This window comes from Schizosaccharomyces pombe (assembly GCF_000002945.2).
Source record: "Schizosaccharomyces pombe strain 972h- genome assembly, chromosome: I".
Lineage (NCBI taxonomy): Eukaryota > Fungi > Ascomycota > Schizosaccharomycetes > Schizosaccharomycetales > Schizosaccharomycetaceae > Schizosaccharomyces > Schizosaccharomyces pombe.
The window spans coordinates 4,961,417-4,977,993 of record NC_003424.3 but is presented as its reverse complement, the minus strand read 5'-3'; the positions used below and the strand labels follow the sequence as shown (position 1 = coordinate 4,977,993).

General features: G+C 33.9%; 8 protein-coding genes and 8 long non-coding RNA genes across 16 annotated transcripts; 6 read left to right on the top strand and 10 right to left on the bottom strand.

Annotated features, from left to right (window-relative positions):
• Positions 1 to 112: 112 nt before the first annotated feature.
• On the bottom strand, positions 113 to 2,231 carry SPOM_SPNCRNA.4238. Its single transcript, NR_193599.1, has one exon. It is a non-coding gene; the product is annotated as a non-coding RNA (long non-coding RNA).
• On the top strand, positions 345 to 2,364 carry SPOM_SPAC1952.06C (uncharacterized protein). The gene has a single exon (NM_001020237.3). It carries the CDS (start codon positions 554 to 556, stop codon positions 2,246 to 2,248), a length of 1,695 nt encoding a protein of 564 aa, NP_594808.1. The 5' UTR covers positions 345 to 553; the 3' UTR covers positions 2,249 to 2,364.
• gcn5 (SAGA complex histone acetyltransferase catalytic subunit Gcn5) lies at positions 2,296 to 4,370 on the bottom strand. Its single transcript, NM_001020236.3, has one exon. It carries the CDS (start codon positions 3,876 to 3,878, stop codon positions 2,514 to 2,516), a length of 1,365 nt encoding a protein of 454 aa, NP_594807.1. The 5' UTR covers positions 3,879 to 4,370; the 3' UTR covers positions 2,296 to 2,513.
• A 213-nt stretch (positions 4,371 to 4,583) lies between these two features.
• Positions 4,584 to 5,568, top strand: SPOM_SPAC1952.04C (uncharacterized protein; the record flags this gene model as incomplete). The annotated part of the gene is made up of 4 exons (NM_001020235.3): positions 4,584 to 4,750; positions 4,964 to 4,977; positions 5,072 to 5,142; positions 5,332 to 5,568. The coding sequence occupies exons 1-4, from the start codon at positions 4,659 to 4,661 to the stop codon at positions 5,566 to 5,568; spliced, it is 414 nt and encodes a 137-aa protein (NP_001018291.2). The 5' UTR covers positions 4,584 to 4,658.
• SPOM_SPNCRNA.4237 lies at positions 4,634 to 5,313 on the bottom strand. Its single transcript, NR_193598.1, has one exon. It is a non-coding gene; the product is annotated as a non-coding RNA (long non-coding RNA).
• A 119-nt stretch (positions 5,569 to 5,687) lies between the features above and the next one.
• otu2 (OUT family ubiquitin-specific cysteine protease Otu2) lies at positions 5,688 to 6,828 on the bottom strand. The gene is made up of 2 exons (NM_001020234.3): positions 6,446 to 6,828; positions 5,688 to 6,399 (listed from the first exon to the last, which is right to left on the bottom strand). The coding sequence occupies exons 1-2, from the start codon at positions 6,803 to 6,805 to the stop codon at positions 5,857 to 5,859; spliced, it is 903 nt and encodes a 300-aa protein (NP_594806.2). The 5' UTR covers positions 6,806 to 6,828; the 3' UTR covers positions 5,688 to 5,856.
• Positions 6,829 to 7,256: 428 nt separating this feature from the next.
• On the bottom strand, positions 7,257 to 8,151 carry tma23 (ribosome biogenesis protein). Its single transcript, NM_001020233.3, has 3 exons — positions 7,989 to 8,151; positions 7,815 to 7,907; positions 7,257 to 7,750 (listed from the first exon to the last, which is right to left on the bottom strand). The coding sequence occupies exons 1-3, from the start codon at positions 8,100 to 8,102 to the stop codon at positions 7,349 to 7,351; spliced, it is 609 nt and encodes a 202-aa protein (NP_594805.2). The 5' UTR covers positions 8,103 to 8,151; the 3' UTR covers positions 7,257 to 7,348.
• SPOM_SPNCRNA.4236 lies at positions 7,518 to 9,124 on the top strand. Its single transcript, NR_193597.1, has one exon. It is a non-coding gene; the product is annotated as a non-coding RNA (long non-coding RNA).
• Positions 8,106 to 10,031, bottom strand: gab1 (Pig-U family GPI transamidase subunit). The gene is made up of 2 exons (NM_001356192.2): positions 9,457 to 10,031; positions 8,106 to 9,229 (listed from the first exon to the last, which is right to left on the bottom strand). Exons 1-2 carry the CDS (start codon positions 9,846 to 9,848, stop codon positions 8,395 to 8,397), a joined length of 1,227 nt encoding a protein of 408 aa, NP_001342842.1. The 5' UTR covers positions 9,849 to 10,031; the 3' UTR covers positions 8,106 to 8,394.
• A 100-nt stretch (positions 10,032 to 10,131) lies between these two features.
• mrps18 (putative mitochondrial ribosomal protein subunit S18) lies at positions 10,132 to 11,004 on the top strand. Its single transcript, NM_001020231.3, has one exon. It carries the CDS (start codon positions 10,238 to 10,240, stop codon positions 10,769 to 10,771), a length of 534 nt encoding a protein of 177 aa, NP_594803.2. The 5' UTR covers positions 10,132 to 10,237; the 3' UTR covers positions 10,772 to 11,004.
• Positions 10,205 to 10,702, bottom strand: SPOM_SPNCRNA.4235. Its single transcript, NR_193596.1, has one exon. It is a non-coding gene; the product is annotated as a non-coding RNA (long non-coding RNA).
• A 9-nt stretch (positions 11,005 to 11,013) lies between the features above and the next one.
• On the bottom strand, positions 11,014 to 13,501 carry clr2 (SHREC complex subunit Clr2). The gene has a single exon (NM_001020230.3). It carries the CDS (start codon positions 12,716 to 12,718, stop codon positions 11,105 to 11,107), a length of 1,614 nt encoding a protein of 537 aa, NP_594802.1. The 5' UTR covers positions 12,719 to 13,501; the 3' UTR covers positions 11,014 to 11,104.
• Positions 13,502 to 13,955: 454 nt separating this feature from the next.
• On the top strand, positions 13,956 to 14,249 carry SPOM_SPNCRNA.4234. The gene has a single exon (NR_193595.1). It is a non-coding gene; the product is annotated as a non-coding RNA (long non-coding RNA).
• Positions 14,250 to 14,919: 670 nt separating this feature from the next.
• On the bottom strand, positions 14,920 to 16,198 carry SPOM_SPNCRNA.1039. The gene has a single exon (NR_149881.1). It is a non-coding gene; the product is annotated as a non-coding RNA (long non-coding RNA).
• SPOM_SPNCRNA.256 lies at positions 14,981 to 15,473 on the bottom strand. The gene has a single exon (NR_150669.1). It is a non-coding gene; the product is annotated as a non-coding RNA (long non-coding RNA).
• SPOM_SPNCRNA.4233 lies at positions 15,116 to 16,514 on the top strand. Its single transcript, NR_193594.1, has one exon. It is a non-coding gene; the product is annotated as a non-coding RNA (long non-coding RNA).
• Positions 16,515 to 16,577: the final 63 nt, after the last annotated feature.

The following is a 16,577-nucleotide window of genomic DNA, read 5'->3' as shown; positions in this document are numbered from 1 at the left end:
ATCCATAATTGTAATTTTATCATATATACAGTTAGGATGTCATTTTTACACCCTCTTTTGAAAAGTCATTGCTACAATTAAAAGAAAGGTAATACAAGATGGATCTAATTTCTTCCTTATTTAATCAACCTAAAAAATTTCGAGTTAACTGCATGCACTTTATTTAGCTTCTCTTCTCTTAAATAAACACTTTTTATCCTTCTTCCAATCTCTCCTTTCTTGGATATAAGAGTTGTATAATATTTATAAAACAGAGGGGAATTTACTTGCTGTTATTATTTTTTTCCAAGCTTAGATTCTGGTTTTCACTTTTGATACACTTTGTACATGCCTACATCTTACCTAGCTTTTACTTGAACTGGTAAACGAGAGGAATTTTAGGAACGAGTCAGGCGTTATAATTGAATTGCACGATAGTCTTTTCATAAGGCTTTTATTTTACTTGATGCGGCTATAAAATATAAGTTTGTCAAAATTATTTATTTTGTATCAGACGGTTTTCATATATTCAATTTGAAAAGGAAACTGGCGCATAAAAAATACATTATTCTAAATGGATGTAGATTCAATTTTTAAAAATACCGAGGAAACAAATAAGAAAAGGAACCCTGAGGAAGCAGACTCTTTGGAGCCAGCTAGTAGTCGCAGAAGACTCGCTGAAGAGAATAGCGATGAGGAGAATGAAGAATTTGACGAGGAAGGAGGTAGATTTTTTGGAAGTGGGCTTAAAAAGAGTGAAAAAACCGTTTTAGACTTTTTAGACGAACAGGAAGCCCAGGAAGAACCTGCTTCATTGACTCCTACTGAATTGAAGCGCATGGTAGTACGACTTGAAAAAACAATTAATAATAATCAGGAGTTACGCATCAAGTATTCTACTTCTCCTCAAAGGTTTATAGAATCAGAGGCAGATCTTGATCTGGAAATTCGAAGCTTCAATGTGCTTTCAGAGTATCCTATCCTCATACCCATTTTCCTTAAATTAGATTGTGTTTCCACGTTTTTAGAATTAATGAACCATGAAAATGCGGATATTACTATTACGGTATTGGAGCTATTGATAGAACTGACTGACGAGGATGTTGACCCAGACGCATTAAACTCCTTATTTACTTCCCTTATAGATTCTGGTTTGCTTCCTTTGCTTTCAAATACAATCAAAAGGTTTGACGAATCTAATGAGGAAGACCGACATGGAGTATATTGTGTGCTCTCTCTTATGGAGAATTTATTATCTGTGGACAATAGCATTTGTTCAATAATAGTTGAAAACACAACATTGGTAGAATGGTTACTGAGTAGATCGTCTGTTGATGAAACTTCTATATCAACTAATTTGCAGTACGCTGTTGAAATTTTAGCTATCATTCTCGCTAATTCAAAAGAAGCTAAATTGAAAGTGTGCAACTTGAATGGGATTGATCTTTTGTTGCGCCGGATCAGTCCTTATAGGCTTCGTGATCCAACCCAAGGATCAGAAGAAGAAATGATGGAAAACGTGTTTGATTGCTTATGTAGTCTGGTTCAAGAAACGAAAGGAAAATCCCTTTTTCTAAAAGAGGAAGGTATTGAATTATGCATACTAAATATGAAACATAAAGGAAAAAGCCGTTATTCTACAATCAAAGTTTTGGACTATCTTTTATTTGGGCCTCTTTCCACTCCTTATTGTATTCGATTTGTAGAAGCAGGCGGTTTGAAATATATTTTTGCTGCGTTTATGAAAATATCTGCAGCCGATACTCTGGAACATATATTAGCTATTCTGGCATCTTTATTTCGATCTTTACCTGCTGACACCGTAGAAAGGGTGCGCTTTTTACGGAAATTCATTGAAAATGACTTTGAAAAAATGAAACGCCTTTTCAAAATTTACGATCGCTTGAGAATCCAACTCAAAGGTATTGACCAAAGCAGAAAACTTGATTTTAGTCCTGATTCGGAGGAAAAGAGTACCAAATGGTTTCTCCAACAAATTGATCATGGACTGTTTCCTTTCCAATCTACAGTTCTTATCCTTTCGTGGTTATGCGTTGAAAATACAGTGACATTGAAAAAAATTAAGATGCTGTTTTCCGAAGCATCCATTCCAATTGATGAGTTGACTGATGCTCTAAAAAATTATCATGAAAACCTTGAAGAACCGACGGTGGAGTCCGAAGAGGTGGAGGCCAACGACTCTTACTACAGAATTGACGAAAAACCTATGGTTACTGTTTTACTTGGATCTATGCAAGCATCTGTGTAATAAAATCATGACTTGTTCTGATAACATATTTTCAATTTAATGAGTTGTACATTTGTTATTATGGAACATAAAGAGTGTTTGGTATTATAGAATTATATATATTTTTAAACAAAAAAACTAAAAATTAAACACTAGCAGTTCTTGATATGCCAGCATATTTGGAAGGCACAAAAGATATTCGTGTAAAAAATTAAAAGGTGAAATGTATATGTTATAATCAATAAAACTTCGGAATAGACGTTTCGATGATAATAAATGTAAATGATTAATCGGCTAAGTGTGAATACTCAGTTTCACGAAGTTTTTTCTGGAAAAACTTTTCCAATCTATCGGCATTTTTATAGTAAGTCGTGTTGGAGTCATTGTAAGAACGGCAATTATCAAATATATATTTTGCATCCCGAATAAATTCCTCTACAGACTCATACTGGTTGTTACGCAACCGAAATTCCATAGTCGAAAGGTCCATGGGGTGTTCAATAACTTCGTAATAATCGGGTACATCCTCTTTACTAACCGGTTGCATAAAGGGCCAGGAAGACGGATGATTTTGCATTTCTGTAAAAAGCATTTCCAAAACGGCAAAAAAAGGTTTAGGTCTGGGCTTTTTGGAGAGCTCTTCCATTTCCTTGCACCATCCAACTTCCATCAACCCAGGAACTTGAGACGGCTCTATATGAGCTGGACCATCTTTGAATACGTCTAAACCAGGATAAACAACGTTCGACCGAGTGATCCTGTTAATTTTGGAAACAACAGCAGCTTTCTGAATAGCCAAAATCAGATTAGCTTCTAAATACTTTATTTTTGGAATCATGGTGCATTGCATAAGTGTGCCACCTTCGTAATCCTTAATATAGCCAACCCATATAGACTTGTCAAGAGTAATTTCCTTAGTAAATCCTTGTTTTTTAAAATACCCGATTGCATAGTTATCTGCATATGTCAAGAAGTGCTGAATTGTAGTAGTTCCACGGACATAATCCTTTAAATGATTCATTAAATGAGAACCATAACCACGAACCTGTTCATTGGAAGCAATCGCACAAAATACAATTTCGGCAAATCCTCGTTGTTCAAATGGACGATAAGTAATACCGCCCACTACATGTAAATTATCTTTGACAATGGTCATTGAAAGATGGTTTCGATCATAAATTAGCCGCGTAATGTATTCTTTTGGCATTTTAGGAAGTTGTTTCATAAATATGTTTTTTAAACCAGTCAACATGATCATACTGTCGGCGGTGTCGTCGTTAGAAACAACACGAAATTGAATAACGCCGCTTTTTTCTTCTAATACAGATGGCTTTTCAGTAACTCGTACACTACTAATATCAAAATCAACATCTAAATCTGTAGCCACGAGCTTTCTCTTTTTAGAATTTGAAACTCCGTTAGGTACGAAATGAGAGGATGAGCTTTCCGTATCCTTGTTTTCCTTTACAGCTAAAGATTCTTGTCCATCGGAATTAGCAATTGCTTCGCGAACATTTGGATTGGATTGTTCGTCCTGTTTTACCGGTTTATCATGTACACTATCGTTTGACGCATTTGGAAAGTTGGAAGATGTACTGTCTACAACACTTGAATCGGGTGGTCGTGTTTGATCATTTAACGAATTCGACATGATTATTCTATGCCACGCATCCAAACAAATAAATCCAAAAAGTGAAGATACAGAAATTGTCAAGAACGATACAAGATGAAACGAGCACGAAAAAACGGTATATAATAACGAAATACAGAAAATTAAAATAAACGATAATTTGTTAAAATATACACCACGAACCCAGTTATTTGTCTCGAAAATTTTGTTTTTGGCACCAACAATGTGAAAAGACGTCGACCAGCCCTTTACCTTTCTAAAACTTAAGGAAACTCGGCAGGGATTCTCTTAGAAAAAGAACCTCTTTTTATAGAAAGAGTTTGAACACAAGTCAACCGAAAATGACCGTATCAAGGAGAATTTTTTAATCTATAAAAAAAATCTCAGATTTGCGCTCCAAAATACAATCAATTTTTTAATACTTCAAATCAACGATTATCCTAATATTTACTAATTAAAGACACAAATACATGATTTGACTTGGGATGCAAGATTAGAAAATTTCTTCTCTACGAATTTTCTGCTTTCATTTTTTGAAGTTATTGGTGTTGCTTCTAAATATAGAGACGCACCGTAGTTCGTTAGCAATACCTCTTTTTGTGATGATATTCTTTTATGTATTTAGCGATAAAGCTAACGAAAATATTTTCTGTGATATTACACTAACTGTGAGGCTTAGTCTACGTACTAATGGAGTGACTCTGCTAAAACGAATATTTTGGATTTAACTCGAATTATTCATTATAATATCCAACTTCTTTTCTTTTTTTTTAAAGAAGATTTTAAGACTCTTAACGTGAGATGTTCCTCTTCTTGCCGATACCGCTGAATGTTCAAGACATATGGAAAGTCAATAGCAAATATAAGCACGTCTTACTGACATGTCCTGTATGGTATGAAATCAATGAATTAGTGTTAAAACAAGTGGATTGAGTACATTGTTTAAATGGCGAAGTGGAAATGGAACAATTGTAGAAACATTTTGTTTTCAGAAATTACGCACTTGTTTTTTATTAAAATTTGTCATTTAAAAATAGTTTCTAGCAGTCTTCTTGTTTTCCTTCTATTCTTTTCATCAGCACTTTTTGCTAATACTTTCTTTTTAGCCAAAATAAAACTGGTATGAGACACATATAAGTGGTGTAGTTGCATGAAGGCAATTGCTCTTTCTTTGGGTTGTTTTATTAATGTTAACGTAAAACTTTGGTTTTTAGTTCGGGTATATCGTTTGGTTAAATCTTTAGCACTCATCGTTTTGCCTGTTCTCCCGGTTTATACGAGTAAGGTAAGGGAATTCAAGAAAGCATATGTTATGTAGTTGACCCTTTCTACTTATCATTGTTTGGAAACCTGACAGACCTTGTTTGTTATTTTCTAAGCCATTCTTCAATCTTCAATGTTACATGCTTTCCAGGGAAAGTTGGGATTATTTTGCTGTCCAACTAATAAGCACTCACTTGCTAACTCAGAGCAGGTACTTCGTTGTTCTCATTGTGGGTGGTATGAACCAGTAGATTCGGCCATGATTGATCAAAGGCGCAGGCGTGAAGATCTTCCTACTCCCGAAAGACCTGAGGCGAGTGCTCAACAGCATGCATTTTTTCCTGGCTCAAGTTCGCAACAAACCGATATTCCTAACGTTCGTCCTCAACCACATATACCGCCTCCAAGAAAAAGTGATGAGGCACCACCCCCTTACAGCTACAAGTAATGTTCTACCTTAATTCTATTTATTGTTCTACCGTTTCTAATGCTTCCCTGATGAAGCTTTCTAAGCATGTTTGGTAATATTTATTGTGCATACTATATGACTGGATATGATAGATAATAATGGCTAATTTTTTTTTTTGATTAATAGAATACAGAAGAGTTTTAATTCATAAATATTATTCATATAATCTAACTCGTAAGGCACAGCCTTTTTAAATGGTTTCCGGCGAGGAAGGAAGCTAATAAACCAAAGGATAAAAACCTATCTAAAGCATCTCATTAGATCTTTTTAATTGTCCCGATATAATAAACTATTATAGTGAGCGCCAAGCCCAAACAAATGCTGGTAATATGCTATACACAACGGTTTTTCGAACTTGACCGTTGAGGGGTTAAACTTTAAAACTGGACCTTCTGTGTTGTAGACATGAACAGGAACCTCAAGAGAGTTTGCTAATGCCTGTATTTCAATATCACTTCCCCATTTGCTATTGTTTCGAATTTCGTTACAATAATCGGATACTGGCAAAACTTCTCCAGATTCTTCGTCTAGCAAAAAGCCTTCAAACTGTTCGCAGTGCTTTAATACATAATCAGCGGATTTATTACGAAGAGCTTGGCTATTTAGTTTAACATTATGATGATAATTTAACTGATGTGAAATGGAAGCAAATAAACAATTTCCATCCGCTGGTATATCGACTGCAACAAGTCCAGCTTCCTCAAGGATTTTTGAAAACTTTTTTTTCTCTTCATTTTTGAGATCAGCCATTTTTTCTGACTCTAGCTCTGCCTGCTCAGACATTTTTTTCATCTCTGCTTTACGTCGTTCCTAATTAACTTTGTTAGTGATAATTCGTCAAAAGTTAAGCACTTACAAGTCGCTCTTTTTGTCTATTCCTAGACTTTTTAGGCTGTTGCGGTGTATTTTCTTTAGTATTCAATGAGGACTGAACTGATGATTTTTCTGCCGTCGTAATTTTCGTATCTTCCATCTGTTGTAAAAGCGTATTGAGGAGATCTTCTTGCTGCGTTTCATTTGTCTCTTCATCGCCTTTATCCAATTTTTGTCGTTCTGTAGCATGTTTTTGTGATAAATCGGCTTCCATTTGTGAGATTTTTTGCTGCAAAGCCCTTTTTTGTTTTTTATTTCCTTCCTTTAGTTGTTTACGAAGGTTTGTAATTTTGCTTTGAAGTTCTTTACATTCTTCCCGTTGCTTACTTAACAATTCCTCCATTTTTTTAGACTTTCGTTTTTGTTGAGTTGGTATGGTAGTTTGAGTGTAATAATATGCTAATGGACATCTCATTCGATGCTTCCAATTTAATTCATTTAGACATTATATTTACATAGTATAATATTCCCTTTCCATGCATAGCCTTTTATTCATTTTGTAAACATTCAATCATCCAATGCAGAGTTTTATAATAAAATATATATTCTTTACTAGGATCCTATTAAACATCATTTAATTTGTAAAACAATTCAATTCTAATAATTTATTAATTATTTATATACAATTAGACTCCTGTTTCCAAATACCAAATTCTTTGATACCCATATAATACACCCCGTCGTTCAACAAATGTATGCCCGCTGATAAACGAAATGAAACTACAAGAAAAACAAATAAAAAGCTTTAAATAAAGTGTGTTTTTGAAACTTCAAAGAATTAGAAAACTTGCTGTTTGGATGTTCGAAGACTTCTGGACGAATCGTAAAATAAAGAATTCCAATTCTTGTTCATATTTAAAGCTAGGCAAACGATTTTTCTTTCCTTTTAAGCCTTTACCTTTTTAGTACCCGAAACCTTCTTAAGTCCACTTTTAGACGATTTTTTTGATTCTTTGTCACGAACCTTTCTTTTTCGTTTTTGAGTATGAGAATCATCTAATTTTAATCTCTTGGATTTTTTTTTCAACTTGTCCTTCTTCTCCTTCTTTTCTTTTTTCTTTTTGGACTTCTCTCGTTTTGAAGACTCTTTGCCAGAAGTTTTTCTGACTTTGACTTTCTTGGACGATACTGGAGAAACAGAGGAATCAAGACTCTTATCAACTAAATCTTCCTCAAAGGTACCACAAAGTCGACCAGCATAACGAAACACAGAAGACAGAGCAGAATATTTGCTGTGATATTTTGCCATTCTCAATTTTGTAGATACACCATTGCTTTGGACTGCAACCTTTTCCAAATGTTAGCACTGTGTAAAAGAGATAGGAAAAATTGTATATTTAAGTTGTTTTTACCTTTCCGTTGTCCGTATTTACTTGAATTGACTGTAGTTGAGCAGAAAAAACATTATCCCACCATTGATCAGCAATATCATGTTTAGCACCAAGCTACCGTGTGTTAAAAATAAATTCATACATAACTTTACTGAAAAAACCCATCTTTTTCTAAGATTTTTTATTCTGACATACCCCATGAGTATTATATTTTCTAGAAGTTAAAATTGGTTTGGTGAGCCCTCCTTCTTTTAAAGCGTTTCCTTCCTCCCAACCAAAGGAATTCAAATATCTTTTGGAACTAAACATCAATGGCTGATGAAGTTTTGCATAAAACTTTTCATGGGTACTTCGTGGTAAAGGGAGTAGTGCCATGGGATGCCATGAATACCTAATATGAAAAAAAATAAAAAAAGTCCTTGAATCGTCTCGGAAAAGGAAAAAAATATGAAATATAAATTTCCTATTTGTATGTATGAATAAATAATTTCTAAACGTTAAATTGGAAAAGGTCGTTTCGTAAGGTCAGAAAGGTGAGGCTCTAATGATGAAATTGGATAGATGAAGCCTAAGAATATCATTTTCTAATTAACAGATTACTTTATTGAACCTGTTTTAATGGAATATTTTCATGCTGTGGGTGATTGGCATACCAATCAACCAAAAGCAGTGCCTTGAGAAAGTCCATGATTTTTAAAGAGAGTCCAAGAGCAAGAATGAGGTTACTTGCGTAATAAAAATTTGCATTTCCACATCCAAGAGTTATCCAAGAATGGTAAAATGCAGATCCCAGTACAAGCGCAAACACAATAGCATTATTTGTAAGCAAGCTATATCGCATTCGGTCTTGGACTTTATTAAAAATTGGGAGGAGAGATAAAAATATTGAAAGATCACAAATACTTGGGTAAGCTTTGAATAAAGAATGCAGGCCAATAAGAGCAATAGTAATAGGCAAGGGCAGATAATAAAGACGGATCGAAACAGGGAGAACAAACATCAATGGTAAAATGGCAAATACAAAAAGGAAGAATGTGCGAAATTCATTGAACATTTCTGTAAAAAAATACCACCAGAGACCCAAATTCGGAGTTAGATCATGAGAGTCCAAGTATACCCTAAATGGAATTTTCAAAAAAGATAACGAGTTCAGAAAGAAGCCTGAAGTTATTATCAGACCTGCAAGATAAAAAAGAAAAACAACGAATATCTGACGAAATTTAATGGATGAATTGCATTTTCTTAAAATAAGATAGGAGGGGAAAAATAACAGTAAAGCGTTAGGATTAATGAATACAGTCAATGCCATACAGCATGCATAAATTGCATAGGATCCGCAAGAGGCGAAATAAATGGTCATTAGAGTGGTGAAATTAAGTATCATGTCTGCGGAGCAAGCAATTCCTGGAAGAAATGTTAATGGGTTAAGCAGATAACTAAAGTAATATTTTGTTAGTAAATTTTGAGTTAAGGATACTTGTTTGCGACACAAATATATCACAGAAGTACACATTTTCAATATCGACTACGAAATCTGTGTAATCAACGCAGTTCAATCTTTGAACAGTCATCGTTAACAATTTTGTAAACCAACGATACAATGCTTTTCATTTTTTTGAAGAATGTCTCACTTTTTTTGTCGCAAGCCATATGCGTAACTTACATGACGGAAATCCATAATGGTGAACAAGTAGATAGTACTTGATTTGGGTCTAAAACACGAGCTTGTTTTGCAATTAAATACACAAAGAGACCTCCCATAGTAGAAATGCTAGTATAAACAAATCTGGTGACAGATATTCCTCCAAGCAACTCACAACAATAATTTAAGATCAGTAGAAGTGGAGACTGATAGAAAACACCACCAGAATAGGGGTCTAGTCCGTTTTCATACAAGTAAAGTCCTTCACGAACACGTAAAAATCCGGATACAGGCGTCGATACTTCGATTCGCCTGTAAAGGAATTCAGCAATCCAAGTGTTTGCTAAATACCATTGAAGAAAAAAAGAAATTGATAATAAACCTAATAGTTTTAGCTTCTCATTTGGTATCATTGCAAAATCTTCACTGTTCAAAAGATGGGTTATATTTGTGTTTTCAATTCACCAATCTTCGTTTAAATTACAGTCGTTGGGTATCCCAAATGATCCGTTTGAAAAACTTTTAAGGCAGCCACCAAAGTAAGATTTTTAATTTTTTATTTCTTTATTTTTTCTTTAAAACGAGAAGAGTGTTTTAGGTTAATATTTACACGTTCATACCACTACCACAGGTTGAGTAACATAAGTTACCTGGTATAGAAATTATGGTATTGAAGCACTCGGTTACTTACAATTTGTCATTTTTCATTTCCTTTACATTTTCATCCATATTTTTTAGTTCTTTGATTTTATTTTTGGTTTACAAATCGGTTCTTAGCAAGCTATTTTTCATCAAATATCTAATGCTTAATTTAACAAAAGTTGGACTACGAAGATTTTGGAGCCAGAGTCCTAGGCGGAATGCGCCCAAAAAGGAACTCTCTTCTCTTTTAGAATCCACAATCACTCCAAAAGCTTTTTCAAAAAGGACGGAGGAGCCAAATCCGATTATGCAAGGTACGGATACCATTCCAATGCCATTTTACCTTCATGCCAAATGTTTGAAGAACAACACTCACATTACACTTTGTTCTCCTGAAAGAAAAATTATTTTTAGGGCCTCTGGAGGAACCTGTGGTTTTCGTAAAGGAAAGCGCCGTGGCTACGATGCTGCTTATACCATTTGCTCCAAGGTGCTGGAACAAATCCAAGTAAAGCGCCTTGGTATTGAAAATTTGCATGTTATATTTCATGGTTTTAGTCAGGCCAGGGAAGCAGTACAAAATTGTTTATTAGGGCAAGAAGGTGCCGTAATTCGAGACAAAATTGTAAAGGTTATGGATCGAACACCTATTAAATTTGGAGGACCGAGAGGTAGAAGGGAGCGACGCATATGAAGTATGTTTATATTACTTTTCTGTTTTCTTCGTTTACGTAATCTTCCTGTGCAGTTAATCTGCTGCCCAACATTGTTGGTGCTTTTCCACCGTTGTATTTGACCTTCTGAACTTAGAAATGATTTATTAATACCGGTGTGATAGTGCAACATGATTTCTTAAAAAAAACTATATCCCATCTCTAATTCAACACAAATAGTTTTTACCTATCTTTCTCTGTAATTTATGAAATGCAAAAGACATTATTATTCCCATATTATTTACATTATAAATAATGACCGTCACTGATCAATAAGTAGACACTTCTATATCTAATTTTATCTGCCATACTTATTACATTACAACTGCTGACACCATATCAATTTCAGACAGTAAATATTCATAAAAATCGTCATCGACCCAATTTTCAGAGCCTACTGCTGATAATCGACTGGATGTGCGTTCTTTCACTTCTGAAGTGTAATTTAAATCTCCTTTTACGAACCAAGGCTCATACCATCTTCCCAAAACATCTGCGAATGGGCAGACGTACTCGACAGATTTATCATGCAGGCAACGAAAATATGTGTTTGATAGTTTTGATACCATTTGTAATCTTCTTGGTAATTCTTTTAAGTCATCCTTATGTTCATCAATATTGTCAGCGCTGTCATTATAATCGAGTGCATTTTTGTCAATTTGTGTCCATAGTGAGCCTTGGAAACAGACAATGTCATCTTCGTTTACATAAATATCAGATATGTACATAAAACTTGTTTTTTGAAGTACAGATGGCAGTGAAGATGTGGATATAACACATAAATCATTAATCCATAGTTTTTCGGCTCCACGGAAAATTCCGTAAAAATGATCATCTAAACTATTTGATTCACCCCCAAAGGTTGGTAAAACTGTGAGAGGGATGGAATAATTTTCGTCGTGGAACTTTGGTTCTTCCATATCTATACCTTCTAGTGGCTGGAAGATACCAAATAGGTTCCACGTTTGACATATAGAATGAGCAACTAGATGTTCTTGTTTTTGTAAATCGAGTGGATGCCGGGACCAAGGCTCAATATCTGCAGCTGCCATGTCAAAGTAATAACGAGAGTTGCCTAATTGTTTGCAATGGTATTGATATGGTTCCACAAAAGTATCAGATATTAATTTGACAGCATCCATCTGGTTACTTTCATAGTTTATTAAGTTCCGAGCCACTATAATTGCTGGAATGAGCTCATTATTTATGTCAATCCATACCACTTCGCCAAGGCGATACGAAGAAGGCCAGGTGTATGTATCATCCTTACATTCATGGAACATCCGTTCATTTTCTTTTTGGAGATTTTTGCGTACACGCGTCATATTACCAGAACACAGAACGCAACAGCAGGTAGACTCGTTACGGGTCAAATCTGATATAAGCCAATACAAATGATGAAGGAAATCATTAACTGATCGAAATGGTCGACCACTGGGATGGCCATAAAGCCAAAATTCACGTTTACCATTGCCATTTTCACGGTTTGAATCACGCTGATATAGCTGGTAATTGGTGGGTAAAGAGGCAAGATAATAATTTTCAAAACTGTCGGTAAGGTATATTTGTGAAGAATATTTAGGTTGTTTTTCCAAGGTGTCCTTGGAAGATTTTGGATTTGGTCGAACATGTCTAGCAGAGACCACATTTTTTTCGGGGGCTGTAACAACAGTGGACGCATTGGTATTATTGGGATTACCGGTGGACAATCTTTTACAAAGTTGGTTGAGAATAGGTTGGGTTGAGCCGGCACCACCGAAAACATGCTGGGCAAGTAAACGACCGCATATCTGGCGGTAAAGTAAATTTTTACTGTCTTGATGTGGTAGTGGCTTTAACGAAGGGACGGATCTTGTTCTGCTATGACCATTTACATTAGGCCATGTATCAGAGCGCCCATCGGACCAAACACAAGTAATAGCAGGCATTAGCTACTAAAAATGACAATAGCTGAAGTTATAACGGAACAAAAGAAGTATGCAAATTATTTTGTGTAGCGGAAAATTGACGCAAAGAGTTAAAAAGAACAGAAAACGAAGCAAATATTTTTTCGGATCTCGTGAAACGAGGATATTGCGATATTTTATGAATGTGTGCAAAAAGCGATTTGAACGTAAGCAAAACTTTGTTTTTTCGAACCAATCAAACAACTCAACTTGATATGTCCTGGATGTACAAAAACCACAGATGAAAATAAACTGGCTCAAGGGGCGAAAGAAAATAAATATTTAGGTTATTGTTGTTTATTTTTTTGCCAATATCGTTTAGAAAAAATCTAAAGAGAATACGACAATTCTGTGTTCGTTGTAAAGAAGTCCGACAATAGCGAAACGAGATGACTCCAAGGCCATGGAGAGACAAATTATTAGTATCTTCAGTATAATTTGGGGTTGAAACGAATAGCAATCGAAAAACTTCACTCTTTTCAGGCTAGATGTCCCAAGGAAGATTACTGAAAAACACCCTCCTACGCTTGTAGATGAAGGGAAATAGCGACAGGTATTTTCTTTAGAACAATTAATAACGTCTCGAGTTCGATCAAGCAACAGCTTACAGTTGAGTAGCAATGAACCAGCGAAAAGAAAGAAATCACCAAAATGCGCTTATAAGATACGTTATATTTTAAAAGATAAATGAGGTATAAAAGCAAAGCGACTTCCAGTTTTCGTGGATGAAGAAGAGCAATGCTTAATGGCGTTGCGTCTGTTTATAGCTAATTCATGAAGTTAATCCTGGCGATCCCATTGAGCAATGAGGAACACGTTACTCGTTCCACTGACCACTTGTTAAGAAGAATCACTCTACAAATATACGAGAGCAGTGAGCGGCAGACTGATATTCCAATGGAAGAAAAAAGAGTTAAAAAAACTTAGAAAATGTTGGAGTGTATGGAATCAAAATACGTCGATAATATGAAGGATATGTGAACGAACCACCACTCCCAGAAAAATTTGAGTAATCGACGTAAACTATATTTTAGTTGTTTGGTTCAGTTAGCAAAAACAAATTTCAATAAATTGAAATATTTGCCAATAAAATACTTGGATTATATGTTAGATTAGCCAGAATATGGATTTTTCTCAGACGAATTTTCAACGATATAACTAAATTAGTATCGTTATATAATATAAAGCTATAATATTAATTTTATAAAGAATATAGCAAATGTCTTACAACGAACAACTTTTTTAACATGACTTTTTACAAGTGAATTAAAAGAGTTAATAGTTTATAAAAATATCAACTCTTTTTATCGAAGTCTTGGATGGACATGGAAACATGACTTCGTCAGTAGTATAAATTGAAAAAAAAAAATTATATATATATATATATCAATCATATATCGGTATAACGATTTTTTAGAATAAGTTAGGTGATTAGAACTTTCAATCGGAAATTTGAAGCATTAAAGACTTAGAAACAGTATTTGTGATTTTACATACAAATTTGAATTACGATAGTTCAAAAAAGGTTATTTTGAAATGTTCCCAAGTTTGAAACAAAAAAAATGAAACGCAAATAATTTGTTGGAATGCTTTGATATGTTCTCATACAGTAAAGTAAATGAAATTTTAAAAATAGTCTTGTTACAATATCTACAATATATTTCATCAGATTCTACGAATCCTAAAGAAAGTATTTCTAGCATAAACATTTAGCTTTGTATACATCAGCATCTGCTTCGACATCTGATAGATCATTGTTTCAATCATAAATGTAATGTTTATAATTTTATTTGCTAACTAATAAAAAAAAGAAATAATGATTTGAAATCAACAGATATGGGTATGATTAAAATATAAAAACTCGTGTCTCAATTTTTATCTACAAATACTTTACGTTACTAGTTTTGACAGATCTAAAAGAATATAAAAAGTAATTTATAAAAGCATTTTATACGATCTTTAAAATTTGTGAGTCAATTGGGCTGCTTAAAATACAACACAAATCAATTTTTAATATTTACGATACGTAAAGTTTTTGCAAATAAAACATCGAACAATTAAATAAATAGTTATTATCACTGCTTAAATATTACCAATCCTTTATTACTATGTGAAAAAAACTGTACTAAACCATGATTAGATATAAATTATAAATCGCTAGATACTGACAGTTAGATTATTTCTTCAAATAAAAATTTTCTTTTTTATTTTTATTCCTATTCCAAATAGTAACTAGAATGACGATCAATATCCAAAATTGTATTATTTATTAATTACCATTATTTTTTATTTTATTGTTTTTACACAGAAAACTAGTCATCTGTATTATGTAACGTTCCTTTTTCTATTTTATTTTTTAAATTTAGGTTATTAATTTCTCTTTTGTTTTCCAGGCACCAACAAATAAGCAAACGTATATTGCAATGAATGAGTTTACAAGTCAAGTGTGGGTATTGCATTTTTCTCATCGTTTTAAGCATAATCCCGTTAGTTTTTCCAACAGTGAAATTTTTTTCCATACACTCTTTTAACATTTAGTAGTTTTTGACGAAACTGGCGATTCCCACAAAGTTTACTAATCGCTGATCGCTAAAAAAAATCCACAAGGTTTCATTAGTGATCTTTTGAATTCATCCGAGATGCTCCCTACGATTTCTGTTATTTTTGCAAGCACATTCGAAACGAGCAATATTTTCTCATTCTCACGCCAGGATGGATGCAACAGATCTAACATCGTTGCTCTATTCAAAAATTCATTGTAGGGGTGATTTGCAAAAAAGAACATGCAAAACAAGCATGACATTGAAATAACAGAACTGGCAAAAGCAGTAAACGAAAAAAAAAGGGGCAAAAATTAAGAAATGAAACTGTAAATGAACGGGTTTAAAAGATAAAAAATTTGCTTAAATGTATTAATTAAACAGGGAATTTGCTGAAAAAAGAGCACTGCTCTCATACTTAACCTTCGTACTCTTATTATCGAGAAAACCAACGCTACTTGGTGAATTGATATCTTCGCCAATAGCAAATTGGATATATCATTTATCTCCAATTCATCAGCTATCCCTTGCTGAATCCACTAAAGATTAATAATGAACGAAAATAATTTCAATGAGAAGTATGAGTTTGTTGGGTAAAGTGATTTATGAACCTATGACATGTTGAATCGTGTAGTAACTTTCGTAATGAAGAAATGATATTGCCGTTCAAATTATATCCTACTAAATTTAATCTTATTACGATCAACAAGCTAAATCGTTCGGATACTTACTATTTTCATCGACATGAACTAAAACAATAACGAGTAACAACTTTGAATCGTAAACGAATTCTAAATTTTGGAGTATGTTCCACATTGAAGATCGTTAAGATGAATGGCTAAAGCAATTGATTCCTAAATAGAAATTTCTTTTTTATGCTATCTTACTACCTCATTGTTGTTAAAAATACTTTTATTTTGGAAATTAATGAAAGATAGAGCGGTATTGTTTAATGGAATTGATCTTTCCGGATCTGTCTAGATTTTCAATCCGCACTAGCGTACCAACACATTATACTTTGAAGCATTTGATTAGCGGCTTGTTCAAACACACACGTAGATGTATCACGGTATTCCATGAAGAGATATGATCGTGGAAGAAAACTAATATGGGCGGCTATCAAAAAAAGTCGACCGGCTGGAGAACTAGTTTGCAATGATGCCGAAGAATGCAAAGGAAAAATATTAGGCACATTTGAAGGCTAGGTATTTGAGAAAAGAATTATAGTGAATGATAATCAGTGATTTATGTAACAGCTCTACATAATTAAAACAAAATAAGAGATCTATATTGTCGACAAA

Excerpts from the sequence above, each read along its gene's own strand:
- SPOM_SPAC1952.06C (NM_001020237.3), top strand. The coding sequence starts at position 554 with ATGGATGTAGATTCAATTTTTAAAAATACCGAGGAAACAAATAAGAAA.
- gcn5 (NM_001020236.3), bottom strand. The coding sequence starts at position 3,878 with ATGTCGAATTCGTTAAATGATCAAACACGACCACCCGATTCAAGTGTT.
- otu2 (NM_001020234.3), bottom strand. The coding sequence starts at position 6,805 with ATGGAGGAATTGTTAAGTAAGCAACGGGAAGAATGTAAAGAACTTCAA. Across the intron at positions 6,400-6,445 it reads ATAGACAAAAAGAGCGACTT|GAACGACGTAAAGCAGAGAT; the intron begins GTAAGTGCTTAA and ends AAAGTTAATTAG.
- tma23 (NM_001020233.3), bottom strand. The coding sequence starts at position 8,102 with ATGTTTAGTTCCAAAAGATATTTGAATTCCTTTGGTTGGGAGGAAGGA. Across the intron at positions 7,908-7,988 it reads GAAAATATAATACTCATGGG|CTTGGTGCTAAACATGATAT; the intron begins GTATGTCAGAAT and ends AACACACGGTAG. Across the intron at positions 7,751-7,814 it reads TAAATACGGACAACGGAAAG|GTTGCAGTCCAAAGCAATGG; the intron begins GTAAAAACAACT and ends CATTTGGAAAAG.
- gab1 (NM_001356192.2), bottom strand. The coding sequence starts at position 9,848 with ATGATACCAAATGAGAAGCTAAAACTATTAGGTTTATTATCAATTTCT. Across the intron at positions 9,230-9,456 it reads CCATTATGGATTTCCGTCAT|TTATCTGCTTAACCCATTAA; the intron begins GTAAGTTACGCA and ends ATATTACTTTAG.
- mrps18 (NM_001020231.3), top strand. The coding sequence starts at position 10,238 with ATGCTTAATTTAACAAAAGTTGGACTACGAAGATTTTGGAGCCAGAGT.
- clr2 (NM_001020230.3), bottom strand. The coding sequence starts at position 12,718 with ATGCCTGCTATTACTTGTGTTTGGTCCGATGGGCGCTCTGATACATGG.